At 39.9% G+C, this 17,510-nt stretch overlaps 1 protein-coding gene across 1 annotated transcript; it reads left to right on the top strand.

Moving 5' to 3' along the window:
* Window positions 1-16,327: 16,327 nt before the first annotated feature.
* Window positions 16,328-16,912, top strand: LOC141588132 (zinc finger BED domain-containing protein DAYSLEEPER-like). Its single transcript, XM_074409589.1, has one exon. It carries the CDS (start codon window positions 16,328-16,330, stop codon window positions 16,910-16,912), a length of 585 nt encoding a protein of 194 aa, XP_074265690.1.
* Window positions 16,913-17,510: the final 598 nt, after the last annotated feature.

The raw sequence follows: 17,510 nt of genomic DNA, 5'->3' as shown, positions 1-17,510 counted from the left end.
ACAATTCCATCTAAATTAACTAAAGTTCATACAAGAAATAAAGAACCAAAGTTCATACAAATTAAGCAATTCCATCTAACATTTTGACACATTAGCCCATTCTCGAGCGACCTCTATTTGGTCCTGATCTTAAACTTGAACCGGTAGGTGTGTCCTCCTCATGGATAGGAGTAAGTCTACTGTCCAATTGACGTAAATGATATTTCAGAGCCTCTTCATTTGGGGGGCTTGGATGTTCAGTCGGAGTGGGTTGGATTAGATGCCTTTGTCCCGTGCGTATCAAGCAATCAAGTGACATTGACCGCATCTCTTGCAACATTTTAATATGCGTGATTGACACATCTTCCGGAATGTTACCAAGCATAGTAGTAGCGTGGTTATAGTTGTAAACATGACCCTCCGTCTGCAAAATTGAACAAGTTAATTACAAGTGTTTTATATTTTCAAAAATTAGTACCAAAGGAAATCAATTAACTAAAACTAAACAACTATCATATTGTAGTAATGACTAGACAAGTAATTAAAATACATACAAGTACTATATTGTCCGCCGCATTTGGATATAAATTGTGTTTCTTCTCATATATTGGTTTTCCTTGTTGTTCTGCAGCGAGGTTACTAATGACTAGACGTGTGATGGAAAGATACCATTTTAGGTAATCGTCATTATAGTCAAGGTAACCATTGTAAGGAACACCACAAGGAGTCGTTCTTGTTTTGCGGTTATTCCACTTCTCAATGCTTAGTTTATGCATTTCCGCATAATCGGTGGCCTTTCCCCGGCGATCAATGTCATGTAACTTCTTGGATGTCTTGCACATAAGGGGCATCGTTGGATGCCAACCAAATAGCCTAACAACCCTATTATAAAAATGTCACTCAATGGCCTCAAAGCAAATGAGTGGTGCATTTACAATCCACTCAAAAGGATCTTCGGTACAAATGGGGGGTGAAAGGGAAAGGACCTACCTACTTAGGGTTCCCAAGTGAACATGGTGTCGGTCATGGTATCAAGTGCATGCCTACATGCAACTAATCCAATTAGGTGATCCTTGTATGTGCGGTCTACCCTTAGCCACCTACAACCAAGAGGGTCAACACCCACTACCATTTGCGAACCAAGAGGATATTTAACACCCGCTTCCATCGCTATTGTTGATGTTATGATGGTAGGTCGACCAATAGAGAGACATTCCCAACACCAAAGTTGTAATAGAACAAGACACCCACCAATTTCTTGAGCCCCTTTCTTAGACGTCGAACACAAGTTTCTATACAAACAAGCAAGTGTGTCACTCCCCCAACTATATTCATTCAATCTTTCCAAGTTTCTCAAAAGGGGAAAGTATATTAATTGTACTCTACTACCACTTTTATCCAGAAAGAGCACGGTACCAATCAAATAAAACAAATACGCTCTTACATATGAATGAAGTTGTTGCTTGGTTGCCCCTTGTGGTAGACCTTGAAAATTATCTTTTAACCAAGATAGTTTCAAAGAATTACCTTTAAATGCACTATTAGGTGGCCTAATACCTAAGTATTGCTCTAATAACTGAGGCCAAAAGTAATCACTTTGACCGGTTATAGGTAATCTACCGACCTTTAGACCCAACAAGATATTTACATCTTGCAAGGTGACGGTGGTTTCTCCAACCGATAATTGGAAAGTGTGGGTTTCTTGTCTCCAACGCTCAACTAATGTAGTTACAATATCATTACGAACAACAACAAAAGCCAACCTATAAATACCATAAAACTGGGTTCCACTAATGAAATTCTCGGCGGCTGGGGCTATGGTGAATTTGGATTTGGAAAATAGATTATTTCTGAATTTAAGCGGCGCGGTATCCTTTAAAAAAACAAATACCTTTTTAATACTAGTATGTTAAACAATGACTCGTAATTCAAGTAATTTAAACAATAAAGGCAAGTAGAACCGTTAATTACCTCTCCTTCCCAAATGTAACACCCCCATACACCAAGGTGCCTTACCAAGGACCACCCCAGTGTATAAAGGTGCTACCATCTCGGTTTCCCGAGGTAAGTAGATCAAATAACAATAGTAGAACATTTAGTAAATAGCTTAAAACTTTACATCGTAGAACAACGTGACAAAGATACAACATGAACAACTACAAAGACTACTAGCGTGAGTGACGGCGACATCTACTTCGGTAGCGTGATGACTCGATTCCCTTCCATGCCCTGCAAGAATCAAGACTAGCTGTACTTGCTAAACCAACTGCTCACCCCGAATGGATCACCACAGTTTTGAAAACACAACACGGGGTCAGTTTACTGAACAACCAAGATAAGACAAAGTACAATAAAGATAAAAAGTTGTTCACAATCCACCTCCAACTCCCAATCACATCTCATAACTGACTACACACTAAAGTGTGTAGCCCTGCCAGTGGGGGACCACAGCCTTGCCCACCTAAGCCCCCGCTCATCAACAAGCGATAACCATGTTCATTAATGTGCACATCCCCTCATGTGCAGGGTTCCACAGAAGGCGAATCTAGGGCATGAAGTCACTCCCGCAAGTGACTCCACTCAGTCGAGGACGCACCTCGCGAACATCAACAACCATCTCAACACCAACACCATACTCCAATCCACCAACAATAATCAATCACAATATCAATCGTACAATCAATTACAACACATATCTTAAATCAATTAAACATTAAACCGAGTAGGAAAACCCTACCTTATCGCTAATCCATGAAAATGCATCCAACAACTAGCCAGGCAAGACTCCGAGGCGAATCCTACAAGTAGTAACCATATCCTATTACTAGACTACCCCAAAAACCTACTGAAAGATAACGACAAAGCATAAACTTACCTTAAGATACGGACCGAAGTTAGCAACGATGACATCCCGACTCGAAGACTCCAACCATGAACCATTCCCCCTTCTTGGGTTAGTGTCTAGGCTAGGCGAAAGAGTGTAGAGAGGTGGGTGATAGAGAGAGAGAGAGAGAGAGAGAGAGAGAGAGAGGTTAGGGTTAGAAAGATAAAGGAACCGTCGAAAAATGAAATAAGGTTTACGATCTTGTGTTTTATAATAACGCGTTAACAGCTGTGATACTCGGTCGAGTATCTTCATACTCGGCCGAGTAAGCCATACTCGGCCGAGTAACCCCTACTAGGAAGAACTTCAAATTGCTAGTGTCTACTTTGGAGAGCCATATCTCGAGTTATACAACTGATATTCAGGTGATTCCAATTGTAGATGAAAGTTTGTCCTCTTAGCTTTCCAACGCCACTGGAATCGCCTTGTTTGGCCAAGTAACGAAGAAATGGCAGCCGTTTGAAGTTCAGTGCGCAAAGCTGAGAACTGTTGCTGGAAAGTACTCGATCGAGTAGAATTTTGGTCGATCGAGTCCTTTTTCTACTCGATCGAGTAGTTTCATTCCACTCGATCGAGTGGATTTGTCTACGGGCTGGGCTTTTTAGGTTTAATTCCGTCAATTAGGTTAATAAATCCTATTTTCCTATAAATAGGAAGGTTAGGACGTCATTTAAACTCTCTATTCTTCTCTCTCATCATCCCACATACACTGTTACTGTTACTTAGCTACTTTCTTCCGGATCTATTTTAGTAATTAATTCTTTCCCTTTCTTTTTCTCTTTAATTTATGCTTATGTTTATTGTTCTCTCTTTATTTCTTGTTTTCCCTTTAATCATGCGTAGCTAATTACCCTAATATGTTAGGATTAGGGAAGCCGTGGTAGTAACATGTTTTAATTGACTTGATTAGATTAGTATTGCGATAGGAATTGTATTAGGCAATTTAATTGTTATCAGGTCGAATGAATGCATGCAGGAGACCAATAAATTTAGTTAACCCCGACCTGGATCGAAAGATTGGAAGGGAAGGCTTGCTTAGTTACAATAGGGTATTGTAGTGAGGGCGAAAGCTAAGCTATTTACGCTCTAGGGCGGTTTAAGGACCGAAAGGTGACAACCATAGCTCTTCTTATCAATAGTTTAATCGCCTCAGTATTCCCGATAGTATAGCTGCCACGGTGGACCGACTCCTAGCATATTTCCCTTCCCTTATTGTTAATTTCTCGCATTCCTTTCCCTCTTGCCTTCATCTCTTAGTATAGTCAAAACCTTTCAAACCCCCATTAGTGACATTAGACAGATAAATAGACAAATAGATAGTAAACCGCCTCCCTGTGGAGATCGACCCTACTTACCGCTGACTTCTGTTAGTTGTACTTAGGTATTTTACTTTTGGTACGAAACGACAGTATCAAATTTTGGCGCCGTTGCCGGGGAGGCAATCTATTTATTTATTTGTTTCATTTTATCTGTTTTTAGCCTCAAGGGATTTATCCCTTGAGGTCGTTCTAATCTTTTTTCTTAGTGCTGTTTTGATAGGCCTTACAGGTACTACCTAGACAGTTCTAGGTGAAAGATCGTCAAAGGGAAGGCTTGAGTACATTTGACCCATCACCTATGTCCCATTATATGGAACAATAGGTGATTTATCATGGGGAGATGTGGTGTTCTGGGCATGATGCGCTTTCTTGTTTGGCAGAGATTGACGAAGTTTACGCGTTCAAGCAGCGCAGTCGAGCTAGTCAAGCAACGGTAGTTGTGCCGCCACATCCACCTTATCAATGGCCACCGCAAAAAGATCCTCCTCATATATAGAAAGAAGGGATTGCGGAGCTGAAATCTTTAGTGCAAGAATATGATAGACGTATGGATGCTCAAATCATTGAGTCGTAGCGATCAAAATTGCTCACTAACAAACGAGTCGGATAATTGGCAACCAGAAGAGGTGTACTTGACCAAGAGCAGTTTTTCCCATGAAGAACCCGTGTTGCCCAATGCCGAGAATGATTTCTATATTTCGGATGACGAATTTCTATCGTATTTCCAGAGTTTATGCGAAGATTTCAGCCAGACAGAGGAATCACTCGATCGAGTGACTTATATTGGTCGATCGAGTGAATTCCCAGAAGAAAGTACTCGATCGAGTGGAATTTCTACTCGATCGAGTGGAATTCAGGAGGAAATTGGTCGATCGACTAGCTATTCTGCTCGATCGACTGATTTGGCCATTGGGAGCTTTGATTCGTCATATGGGTTTGATTTAGATGACGATTTTGATGATGATGATAATGGATACGGTGAATCTCCCCTATTCAAAGCCGAGCTGGATGCACTCGAGGCTGAGATTTACGGGACGAATTCCACTGAGGAGGGTGACAAAGAAACAGCTGAGTCGGTATTTGCTCCTCGCACGGATGAGGTATTACACTCTTTTGTCGATGACTCCATTGCGAGCAACCTACCTGAGGTAATTAGCGGTAATTTTATTATTGTTAATTTTCAAAGTAAGCTACCTCATTTGACTCGTGCTAATTTTTTTAATGCTATACCCCCTCCCATGTGGACGTATAACTTAACTGCCTTTCACCGTACTTGTCATGTCAAAATTGCTAATCTGAATCGGGACCCTAATATATTGACAATTGCTCCCGCGCTCCTTTATTTTGTGGATAAATTTAGGAGCGCTCATAGGATATTTGTACGACTTAAAAAGTTAAACATTTTTATTTCCTATTTTGCTATTCCACTTTGGTGCTACTTATGCTTTTTTGTAGCACATGCGCAGGTTTATGATTTAATGCTGCGCGCTTTGAGCTGTTTTGATTGTGACTAATTAGAGAGCTCGAAGAAAAGAAGGTCGAGCTGGGACCTAACTGAAGCTAGCGCTACCCGGGAGGCAACCCGGCAATTTTATTCTGCATTTTATTTCATTTAAGTTGTAATAAATGGTTTTTATACCATAGACAGTCTCAGTTAAGCTTGTTTTTGTTAGTTGCGGGCTGTTTTTATTGCGTTTTGCAGGAATTACACCGAGGATCACTCGATCGAGTAGTCATTCTACTCGATCGAGCACTTTTGCTGATGAATTCACTCGATCGAGTGATTAAACCACTCGATCGACCACCTGCAGGATGAGAAACCACTCGATCGACCTAAATTCCATTCGATCGAGCAGTTTTGAGCGCCCATTCTACTCGATCAGACACTATTCCTCTTGACCGAGTATTGTTGACTTAGATTAGCTTCCTGAGACGGTTTTCCGGGCCTTAGCAACCTCCCATTTCATGGTCGGTTTGGGGATGTTCCCTTCTTAGCGCTATCTTGTGAGTTTTTCCGCATTTATTCTTTCTCTTCTAGTTTGCATTTCCTTTCCATGTTTAGGTACAATGGGGGCATTGTACAGTTTGGTTTGGGGAGGTTATGCATCCATATCTGTGTCTGCATTTTGTCTTTATTGCATTTTTGTCATCACGTTTAATTTCTGTATGCATTGTTGTTTATTTCCATAAAATTCAAAAATTCCATAAAAAATTATAAAAAAAAACGAAAATTAATAAAAAAAATTCATGTTTATTTTTGCATATAGGTTGAGTCGGAACGATGGATTCCAGTGATGAAATTGCACTATATCTGTCTTTTTGCTTAAGCCTTGCATTAGACTGTTATCTTTTAGCTTTGTCTTATTGCATATCTACGAGTTAATGTTTAATTTAGCTGAACGAATAGACTTGACCGGAAATTTTGGCAACCTACTTATAATTTCTAAGGAATTAGAGCCTTATAAACTGGTGTCATTTATGACCGGTTTTATGTAGGATTGTGAGTAGTTACTCCTTGCATAGCATGTTCATCAATTTGCACATATATGAAATTCAATTGCTTTTTGCCTTCATACATTCGGGTTAGTGGTTGGTGTCACATGCAGGGAGGTGCTTACAATTTCCCCTTTCTTTCATTTTTACCCATTTAACTCCACATTAGCCAAATTTGCCTGTTGACCCTTAGCTACATCCCAAATTTAGCCTGCCTTGTCAAGCTAGTTTAGTGTATGTTTTGCGGTATATATTTCATTGTATCAAAATTTTGGCTTGTATCTGTTGACTTGGAGTTGGTAATTTATGAAGGAAAGGAGGATGATGAAAAAAGACGTGAAAAAGAAAAAAAAAGTTGAAAAAAAAAGGAATTCGAAAATCAAAAAGAGAAAAAATTCGAAAAAGAAGAATAAGAAACCGAAAAAAAAAATAGAAAAAAAAAAAGAAAGGAAAAAAAAAAGATGTTGTTTGATGAGATCGGTTTCGCTCCTATGTTCTATCTTATACCATTTGAGGAGTATTTCTAGTTCGGTTTGGTGAGTCTGTGCCAAATGAAGGGCACTCGTGCTTAAATCTACAATTGAGTTGGAAATGGATGTTGTCATATGGTTTGTTTAGGTACTAGCTTGATCACCTATACCTCTACATTCCCATAAATGTTTTGCCTTTTCTTACCCATTGCCTCACTTGACCATATTTTTGTAAGCCCTCGGCTGTGACAGGACCTTGTTTGGTTGGAATGTGTGTACGGTAGTTAGAATTGTCTATCATATTAGTTGCATGCATGTTTATGTGGGTCGTAGTCTAGGTGAGCGACTATACTTCTTTTACTCTCTTACATTCATATGCTTACCCTTTGCTTCATGAGAGAAGAGTGACCCGTGAGAGTCCATTATTAAAGGTCTTGCAAGGTCGACGGTTCAGCTACTTTTATAAACATCTTATAACTCGTTTGCATTTGACTGTCTTGCTATAAGTGTTAGTTTTCTTGCATTAAATTGGTTTAAGTGGGCATTTGTAGCTAGCTCTGAGTTATCTTTTCCGTTCCATTAGTTGCATTTAGTTTACTCGAGGACGAGTAAAGGTTTAGTTTGGGGAGATTTGATACGTGCATTTTATATAGTCTTTTTAGCCTATTTTATGCACGTATTTCTATGCTTTTATCGTGGTTTTATGCTACGAAATACCCCGAATATGCTACTTTGGTTTATTTTGTCTTAATTGCAGGAATGGATCAAAAAGTAGTGGAATCAAGCCATTTACCGTCTGATTTGCATGAATTTGGAGGAAGAGTGAATTTGGAGCGGGAATGTAGCTATTTTGAGATGCGCAAAGAAGAAAGATAGTTAGGCGAGCAAAGGAAGAACTTCAAATTGCTAGTGCCTACTTTGGAGAGCCATATCTCGAGTTATACAACTGATATTCAGCTGATTCCAATTGGAGATGAAAGTTTGTCCTCTTAGCTTTCCAACGCCACCGGAATCGCCCTGTTTGGCCAAGTAACGAAGAAATGGCAGCCGTTTGAAGTTCAGTGCGCAAAGCTGAGAACTGTTGCTGGAAAGTACTCGATCGAGTAGAATTTTGGTCGATCGAGTCCTTTTTCTACTCGATCGAGTAGTTTCATTTTAGGATTTACTCGATCGAGTAGATTTTCTACTCGATCGAGTGGTTTAAGCTTTAGTTACTCGATCGAGTGGTTTTATTCCACTCGATCGAGTGGATTTGTCTACGGGCTGGGCTTTTTAGGTTTAATTCCGTCAATTAGGTTAATAAATCCTATTTTCCTATAAATAGGAAGGTTAGGACGTCATTTAAACTCTCTCTTCTTCTCTCTCATCATCCCACATACACTGTTACTGTTACTTAGCTACTTTCTTCCGGATCTATTTTAGTAATTAATTCTTTCCCTTTCTTTTTCTCTTTAATTTATGCTTATGTTTATTGTTCTCTCTTTATTTCTTGTTTTCCCTTTAATCATGCGTAGCTAATTACCCTAATATGTTAGGATTAGGTAAGCCGTGGTAGTAACATGTTTTAATTGACTTGATTAGATTAGTCTTGCGATAGGAATTGTATTAGGCAATTTAATTGTTATCAGGTCGAATGAATGCATGCAGGAGACCAATAAATTTAGTTAACCCCGACCTGGATCGAAAGATTGGAAGGGAAGGCTTGCTTAGTTACAATAGGGTATTGTAGTGAGGGCGAAAGCTAAGCTATTTACGCTCTAGGGCGGTTTAAGGACCGAAAGGTGACGACCATAGCTCTTCTTATCAATAGTCTAATCGCCTCAGTATTCCCGATAGTATAGCTGCCACGGTGGACCGACTCCTAGCATATTTCCCTTCCCTTATTGTTAATTTCTCGCATTCCTTTCCCTCTTGCCTTAATCTCTTAGTATAGTCAAAACCTTTCAAACCCCCATTAGTGACATTAGACAGATAAATAGACAAATAGATAGTAAACCGCCTCCCTGTGGAGATCGACCCTACTTACCGCTGACTTCTGTTAGTTGTACTTAGGTATTTTATTTTTGGTACGAAACGACAGTATCATTCGTCCCATACCTCCCCAACACAACGGACAACACATCTAAGGAAGGACTTATCGCTTCACGACAATGAACACAAAAAAAAAGTTTAAGACACCTATGATATTAGGTTTTAGACATCCTTGGCATAGCTTCAATGACCACATATACTGTTACTGTATACAACTACCAAGTTAATTACGTAGCAAAATTAAATTCAAAGGTACATATTACATAAGTTTGTGACGACTCAGAACTTGAAAGCTAAAATGAAGATGAAGCATAGAAGGACTCAGTCAACTTGTTAGAACTTTTACCGCGATGTTATCTACCCCTCTAAAAAGGAACTTCGTCCCCGAAGTTCATTCTACCCATCGAACCAAACTTACAAGTGCGCAAGCAAACGACAACTATAGAACATATATCACGTCACGCGACAATTATGACACGCCCATAATGTATGTAAACAGCCACCTTATTCATGCAATTTTAAGGGAACAAGACAAGCAACATAAAAAAAGAGATGCCAATAGTATGTATATGGACCATGATGATACCATTGCCATTCAGTCAACACTGATTACCGCCAACACTCGCATTCCAGGTCTCATATTACTATTACCATCTCATTTCAGATTTCGATCGTATATCGTTATCATATAAACAAACTGCATATCATGAAGTCTTAACATGACACTAAGACATTGAAGAATGCATGTACCAAAAATAGTTACCCACTTAACTCTATAACAATCCAAACATTAAGGGATGCAATATCCGGATACTCGGTCGAGTATCAAGAAGTACTCGATCGAGTACGTGATACTCGGCCAAGTATCGGCATGCTTAGCCGAATTTTCCAAAGCAGAATGCGATTTTGCGGCATCGTAAACACACAACACCAAAGTCTAGTTCTGCAAACAACTAAATGGCTACATCAACTCAAAGTTCCTGAGCCAGACGACTCAAAAGCAGTACGGAAAAACAAGTAGTGGCCATATGGCCAATTACAACATCCAAACTAAAAGAGTATGTTAAAAGTGTAGCAAATATCCAACAACAAACCCGAGAAACAAGTCTAGAAAACAACCGGGAATCAATTATCCGCACCCTCCTTCATCACCTCACCACCTCCGGTGCCAGATGTACCTACTCCAGATGCGCCCGCTCCCTGATAAGATCCATCTGAATAACTTCCACCACCGGTCCATCTCCCTGCCTCATCTAGCTGACTGCCATAGTTGGCTCCCCACGGTCCCGCGAGGCATTCAAACTTGGTCTCCTCCGCTGGTCTCCAAAAGCTGGGATCAACTCCGTAATTATGGAAGACTCCAGTGTCAACTCCGGGTCCTCTCCACCAAACCGGTTGCGCCAACCCTGTCCCTATACTCTGGTTGTAGGCCAACTCGTGCATGTTCCGGAGCACCAAGGTAGTGGAGATCCGCTTAGTCAGGTCATTAACCTGCATTTTGGGGTCGTAGACGGTGGAGTAGGGCGAGTATTGTGATGGGTAAAAGCTCGGTGTAGAGAAAGAAGGCTCAGTCTCAGCCTCGGCCACCCTAGATGCTCTCCCTCTACGGCGCTCATGGGGGGAGCGATCGACTGCTTCTCCGTAATGGAGATAGGCTCAGTTAAGTTTAGGAGGATGGTGGGGTCGATCAAGTAAAACTGAGGCTCAGGTTCTGGTTCCTCACTCTCCGGGTCATACTCTGCTAGATGGTCAATCACGGGTAGGTGCTCGGGATCGGGGAGCACCATCCACATGGATCCCCTCACTCTCCATGCATACAACCCATCCTCCAACTTCCTAGGCCACCTGATATGACACCAGTACTTCTCATCAATCATAGGAACGAACTCAAACAACCCAGTACCCGACGCAGGTGGGGCCTCAAAGTCAGTCAACCTCTGAGCCAAGCGGATCACTATAGCCCCACAAGAAAGATGACGGCTCGGAGACCGTGGCATGAGGTCCAAACTAGAGCATACGACCCCGGGAGCACTATAGTAGAAAGGCGTCCCCCGATGAAGGTTAAGATAGGACATCAACAGCATTACCTTATGCGATTTCATCTTGCTCACATCCTCCCTCCCGAACAGTAGGCACGTCATCATCCTAAGGAACATACAGAGTGATACATGCTGAACATCATTGATCAACATGGCACTCGCACTAGGAATGGTCGGCCGGTCAGGTAAGGTAGGTAGTGGGGTGCCCCACTGTTCTTTGCCACATCACTAATGTACCCCTCTTTCTCCGTCTCAAGTATAAGGTGGTTGGCAAACTCATCCAGGGTTAGGCTCTGGTCCTCGTTCATGAGGTGGAAAGAAATGGTTTTCCCCTTTACATCATACACGAAGGAGCTTAAAAACTCCAAGGTCAAATATGGATAGGTCTTCTTGCGTAGATGGTAGAGTCCCTCCATTCCCAAAATCTCGAAAATGCGCATGATATCCCCTTTAACCCCCAAGGTCTCCAAGATGTCGGGATCTACACAACGAGTCAGCCTCATGAGCCGACCCATCAAGGCCACAAAAGTAGATCGCTGCTTAAAGTCAGAGAAAATTACCGGTGGATATTCCTCCACCGAAGGAACAACGGGTTCTTGGCTAGACTGACCCATTTCCGAGTGAACATTGGTGCATGTCCGCTTCTTAGCTGGGGCTTTTGCTTTTGGCATGCTGCAAAAAGATGAATTTAACAAGGATTTTTCCAGAAATTTGCCATAGTAAGGATTGTTTTTCGAATTATACACTTTTAAGACGAAGTTTTAAGACGGATTTTTCTCACAAAATACGTCATACTAACCAAGAAAAGCATTACTATCAGCAAGCAACTCCCAAGGAACATCCTAAGGCAACCTAGGTGACCAAACAAAATCAAAACTTGAAGCAAACCCTACAAAATTTTATAACATAAGATTGATGATTTCAAGCATAAAACCGTTTTAGAACATATATAGGCGGTTTTTAAGAGCAAATAGAACCAAAATATCTAAGTAGAAGCATAAAAACTTGGATTACAAGAGTTAAAATTTGAAAATTTGGGGCATTTTTTTCCATAGATTGACTGAAAAAAATTGAGGAAGTTGATTAGATACTTTACCTTGATTGGACATTTGAACAAGCAAGAGGAGATCTAAGAGAAACCACAACAAAGAATCACCCAAGTATCTTGAGAGAGAAATAAAGTTTAAAGAATTTTGAGTAGAATGAATGATAATGAGGCGGAAATAAGATAGGAAGAGGAGTTATAGGGTTTTCGGAATTAACCGAGCTAAACCGCGATAAACGGGTACTCGGTCAAGTATCGGGTTTACTCGGCCAAGTAGTCTCTACTCGGTCGAGTATTTGGTCTACTCGGTTGAGTCTTCAGAGATCAGTAGCAAGCTTAATCTGTCATTCTGAATACTCGGTCGAGTGCCTCTTTACTCGGCCGATTATGGTATACTCGGTCGAGTATGGACGTTACTCGGCCGAGTTCAACAGAACAGTAACGGAATAAGATGGTACTAAGAGTTTTTCCTGCAAAACATCAACGTCGTTCGGAGTTCCACTTAATTGGGCTCGTCACCGTTAGACCCTATTTCTAACACAACAAGGCACGTCATTAATCATAAAAATTCATTACGCTATTCTTAAGCGACACATGTTACTACGTACATAACTGGTAGTAAAACAATTCATGCCACATCACGTATCCACAACCAATCTTAACTATATAGCAGGTAGAACACGTCATATATTCCTAAATCTATTTACGAGGATACATCCACACAATCGTTACAAGTACACATACCTACACCATTAAGCACCCGTTCACACTCCCATCCTTCTTATCATGTTACAACACTACCATCATTGGTTACCTCTTCCGTCATGTACCACCATGCATAAGACTTAGACTCATCAGTTAATTCATCCATACGGCACATACTCCTAAGCTTACTAGCACTTTACTTAAAATATCGCTTACGCGCATACAAAACTCCACCTATTACATATTCATCACATTACCACATAGGCTACTACATGCATACACATTTGACACATACACTGGCACATAGGCTCTCCTACACAGCTACCCTTCCACGGTGGCTGGCTTAAGCATGATTGGGGGCGGGATTCTTAGATGAGGGCGCCTTCTCACCCAAAACCGACATAAGGGGCTCCCAACACACATACATCAGGTTCATTTTAATTTGACACCCTACACTCATTTGGTTCATTGGTTCAGGTTCCAAAATCGTCGCTCTGATACCACTTTGTAACACCCCTATACACCAAGGTGTCTTACCAAGGACCACCCCAGTGTATAAAGGTGCTACCATCTCGGTTTTCCGAGGTAAGTAGATCAAATAACAATAGTAGAACATTTAGTAAATAGCTTAAAACTTTACATCGTAGAACATCGTGACAAGGATACAACATGAACAACTACAAAGACAACTAACGTGAGTGACGACGACATCTACTTTGGTAGCGTGATGACTCGATTCCCTTTCATGCCCCGCAAGAATCAAGACTAGTTGTACATGCTAAACCAACTGCTCACCATCCCCGAATGGATCACCATAGTTTTGAAAACACAACACGGGGCAGTTCACTGAACAACCAAGATAAGACAAAGTACGATAAAGATAAACAGTTATTCACAATCCACCTCCAACTCCCAATCACATCTCATAACTGACTAAAGTGTGTAGCCCTGCTAGTGGGGGACCGCAGCCTTGCCCACCTAAGCCCCCGCTCATCAATGAGCGATAACCCTGTTCATTAATGTGCACATCCCCTTCTGTGGCGGGTTCCACAGAGGGCGAATCTAGAGCGTGAAGCCACTCCCGCAAGTGACTCTATGAGTGTGCATTTTACCGGTCCGACCGAAACCAAATGAACCGGTCCGATTCAGGGGCAGACCAGTTATGAACAGGTCCGGTTTCCGGGAATTGTGCTTTAGTAATTCCGGGTTTACGGTCCGGTTGCAGGAAAACCGGATTATACCGGGTCAAACCGAAAATAGCACGGTTCCTACCTAAACTTAATGTGCCGTCAAAACTCAAAATTCCTACTTCTCATACCCACTTTCCTAATTCCACCAACCCCCTCTACAAACTACAATTCCTACCTAATTCTATCAAAACTTATCTCCTTGACGCCTTCTTCTGCTAAAACTCCAACTACAAAGCCTAGTAAAACTCAATTTCCACAAGAGTTAATCTCCTTCTTATGACGAACTCTAAAAACAATCTTATAAAAACCCAATCTGCTATTCTGCTTCTTCAAATCAATATAGTGTATGCAAAATAAAGGTATTTTCATGCTATTTTTTTACTTATTTTTTCATACCTGTTTGGCTGTTTTTGTAATGATACTGAATATTGATATCCTTCATCTTATTAGTTGTTAATGTTGAATTGTTTTTAGTCTAAAGTTAATTTTAATACTTTTGTATCCCTGACTTTGTCGTGTTAGTTTCTGGACTCTGGAATACGAATCTTGTGATTAAACATAACATGTCTTCTGATTTTGTTTGTTTACATTAAAGTGGCTTTAAAATCTTGTTTCAATGGCTGATCGATTGATTATGGAGTACGATTATACGGAGTCGAATCTGGTCTATTAATTTTAGCGCTAATTGATTATGGTTTAATTCAATTTAATTGTTGTTTTGTGAAGTTGTGTTCTAATTGTAAAATTCATATGTTTCAGATGAGCTCCATTCGATCCAAAAAAGCTATTCCGTTCACCGACCTCTCTATCGATTCCCAGGCGCTCACAAAAGAAGAGCTCACTGAATTGGAGAGTACATTATATTCTGGCAAGAAGCTTACGGAGGGTCGCTTGTATATCAAAAGAAAAAGTAAGCGAAGAGCGGAGTATTGGAATTGCTTTATGGAGTATTTAGAGGAACAATTAGATGGTACTAAACTTCTTCGTGCTGAGTGTAAGTTTTGTGATAAAACTTTTGCTGCTGATTCTAATGTGAATGGTTCAAATAATGTTAAACAACATTGGGAGAAATGCATTCGTAATCCTGTTAATAGAGGTAAAAGAAAACAAGCTTAGTTGTTTTTTGAACCTGGGGATTTAGGAAAGGGTGGTGAAGAGGGTGAGGGTAAATTGAAATATGGGACGATAAATCTCAAAGATGTTAGGGATGCATTGACTTATATGATCATTGTTGATGAATTGCCATTTAAACATGTTGAAAAGCAAGGTTTTAGACATTGATGAGTGTTTCTTGTCCTAGATTTCATATTCCCTCACGAACTACAGTTGCACGTGATCGTCCTAAACTTTTTTTAGAAGAAAAGTCAAGTTTGAAAGACCTGTTAATTAATTGTCAAAAAGTTTCTGTGACTACTGATACTTGGACATCAATTCAAATATGTGTCTTACTGCACATTTCATTGATAATGGTTGGAAACTACGTAAGAGAATTATCAACTTTTGTCCTATATCTAGTCATAGGGGTGAAGATATTGGTAAAGTTGTTGAGACTTGCTTAGAATATTGGGGTACTGAGGATAAGCTTTTTACTATCATAGTTGATAACGCTAGTTCAAATGATGTAGCATGTGCGTATTTGAGAAAGATGGTTCAACGTTTTGGGGGCATTAATGATGGAAGACATTTACATGTAAGATGTATGGCTCACATTATTATCTTATTGTTTAGGATGGTATTAACGAACATAGTGTGTGCATTGCTAGAGTTAGAAATGTTGTTAAGTATGTGAAAAATTCTCCTACTAGACTTCAAAGATTTAAGGATTTGGTTCAAAAGCTTAATATTGATTGCAAATTGTCTTTGTCACTTGATGTGCCTATTCGTTGGAACTCAACATATCTTATGCTAGAAACTGCTTTAAAATATCAGCGTGTTTTGGTGGGTTCAATTTACTTGATGGGGACAATGTTCCACCTAATGAATTACTTGCTGATGCCGATGATTGGAAAATGGTTGGGAGGCTAGTTGTTTTTTTGGAAGGATTTTACTTCATAATTTATCGAATTTATGGTTCTTTATATGTTACGAGTAATAAAGGGTTCTTTGAGATTGCATCTGTTTGTGATATGCTAAAAAAAATGGGAGAAAATTCCTGAAAAAGATTTTAAAAATATGGCTATTTCGATGAAAACGAAATATAATAAATATTGGGGGAATGTGGAAAAAATGAATATGATGATATACATGGCTGTGGTCCTTGATCCTCACTCAAAGTTAACAGTTGTTGAGTTGAGACTTACTGATTTATATGGAAAAGAAAAGGGAGAGGAATTGGCTAGTAATGTCAAAAATTTTGCTTATTCTCTATTTGACGAGTATAGAGCCATGTATTCTTACTCTCAAAGTGGACCAATAAATAATGATCAACAACAAGATCAGGAAGATGTGAGGTTAGGAGGAACTATGAACTATGTGCAAAGCCTTAAAGAGAGGGCTAAAAGACTCAAAGGGTCAGGTGGGAATGTGAGGAGTGAGTTTGAGAGATACTTAAATGAGGTGTTAGGAGAGGATGAAGAGGGACTTGAGGCATTGACATGGTGGCGACTCAATGCCCATCGATATCCAATTGTTTCACGCATGGCACGTGATATATTGGCAATACCATTGTCTACTGTTGCATTGGAATCTGCTTTTAGCGCAGGAGGTCGACATCTCTATTCATTTAGGAGTTCTTTGACTCCTGAAGTAATGAATTAATCCTTCTCTTCATTTTTTTTTTCTTTGTTTATTATCATGTTAATTGAAAAGATTTTAAAGTGAAGCTGTTTTTATTGTTGTCTTATATGATGAAAGATGGTACAAACTTTGATATGCTCTCAAGATTGGCTTCGAGCGAGAGAACGAGAAACAACCAGAGAACAAGAAACGAATGCATCTGTAGAGTTGGACGATCATGGACTGACACAAGAGTTAGAAGACCTTCAAAAAGGTAAAGATATTTTTGGAATTTATAATCAACATGCTGAATTACTTTTTATTTTCTGAAAACTAACCTATTTCCTTTGTTATTTCAGAGTATAACCAGGTCACTTTGGAGAATGACATTATTTATGTGGCGGAATGAAGTTGGCTAGTTGGAACGTGGAGACTCACGGATGTGCTTGAAGCCTTGAACTGGTTTAGGACTTGAATTTTTAGATTATATTTGTTTGACAATATTTCTTAATTTTGACTTTTGTAGTATTGGCAATAAAGGCATAAAGTAAACATGGTCATAAGCTCGTAGACTAGTATTTAAGTTTTGTTTACGTTGGTTGGTTTGAACTTTTAAAGCTACAATATATTTTTCCAGATT

This window comes from Silene latifolia, chromosome 1, assembly GCF_048544455.1.
Source record: "Silene latifolia isolate original U9 population chromosome 1, ASM4854445v1, whole genome shotgun sequence".
NCBI classification, from domain to species: domain Eukaryota; kingdom Viridiplantae; phylum Streptophyta; class Magnoliopsida; order Caryophyllales; family Caryophyllaceae; genus Silene; species Silene latifolia.
This window is presented reverse-complemented; position numbering and strand designations above follow the sequence as displayed.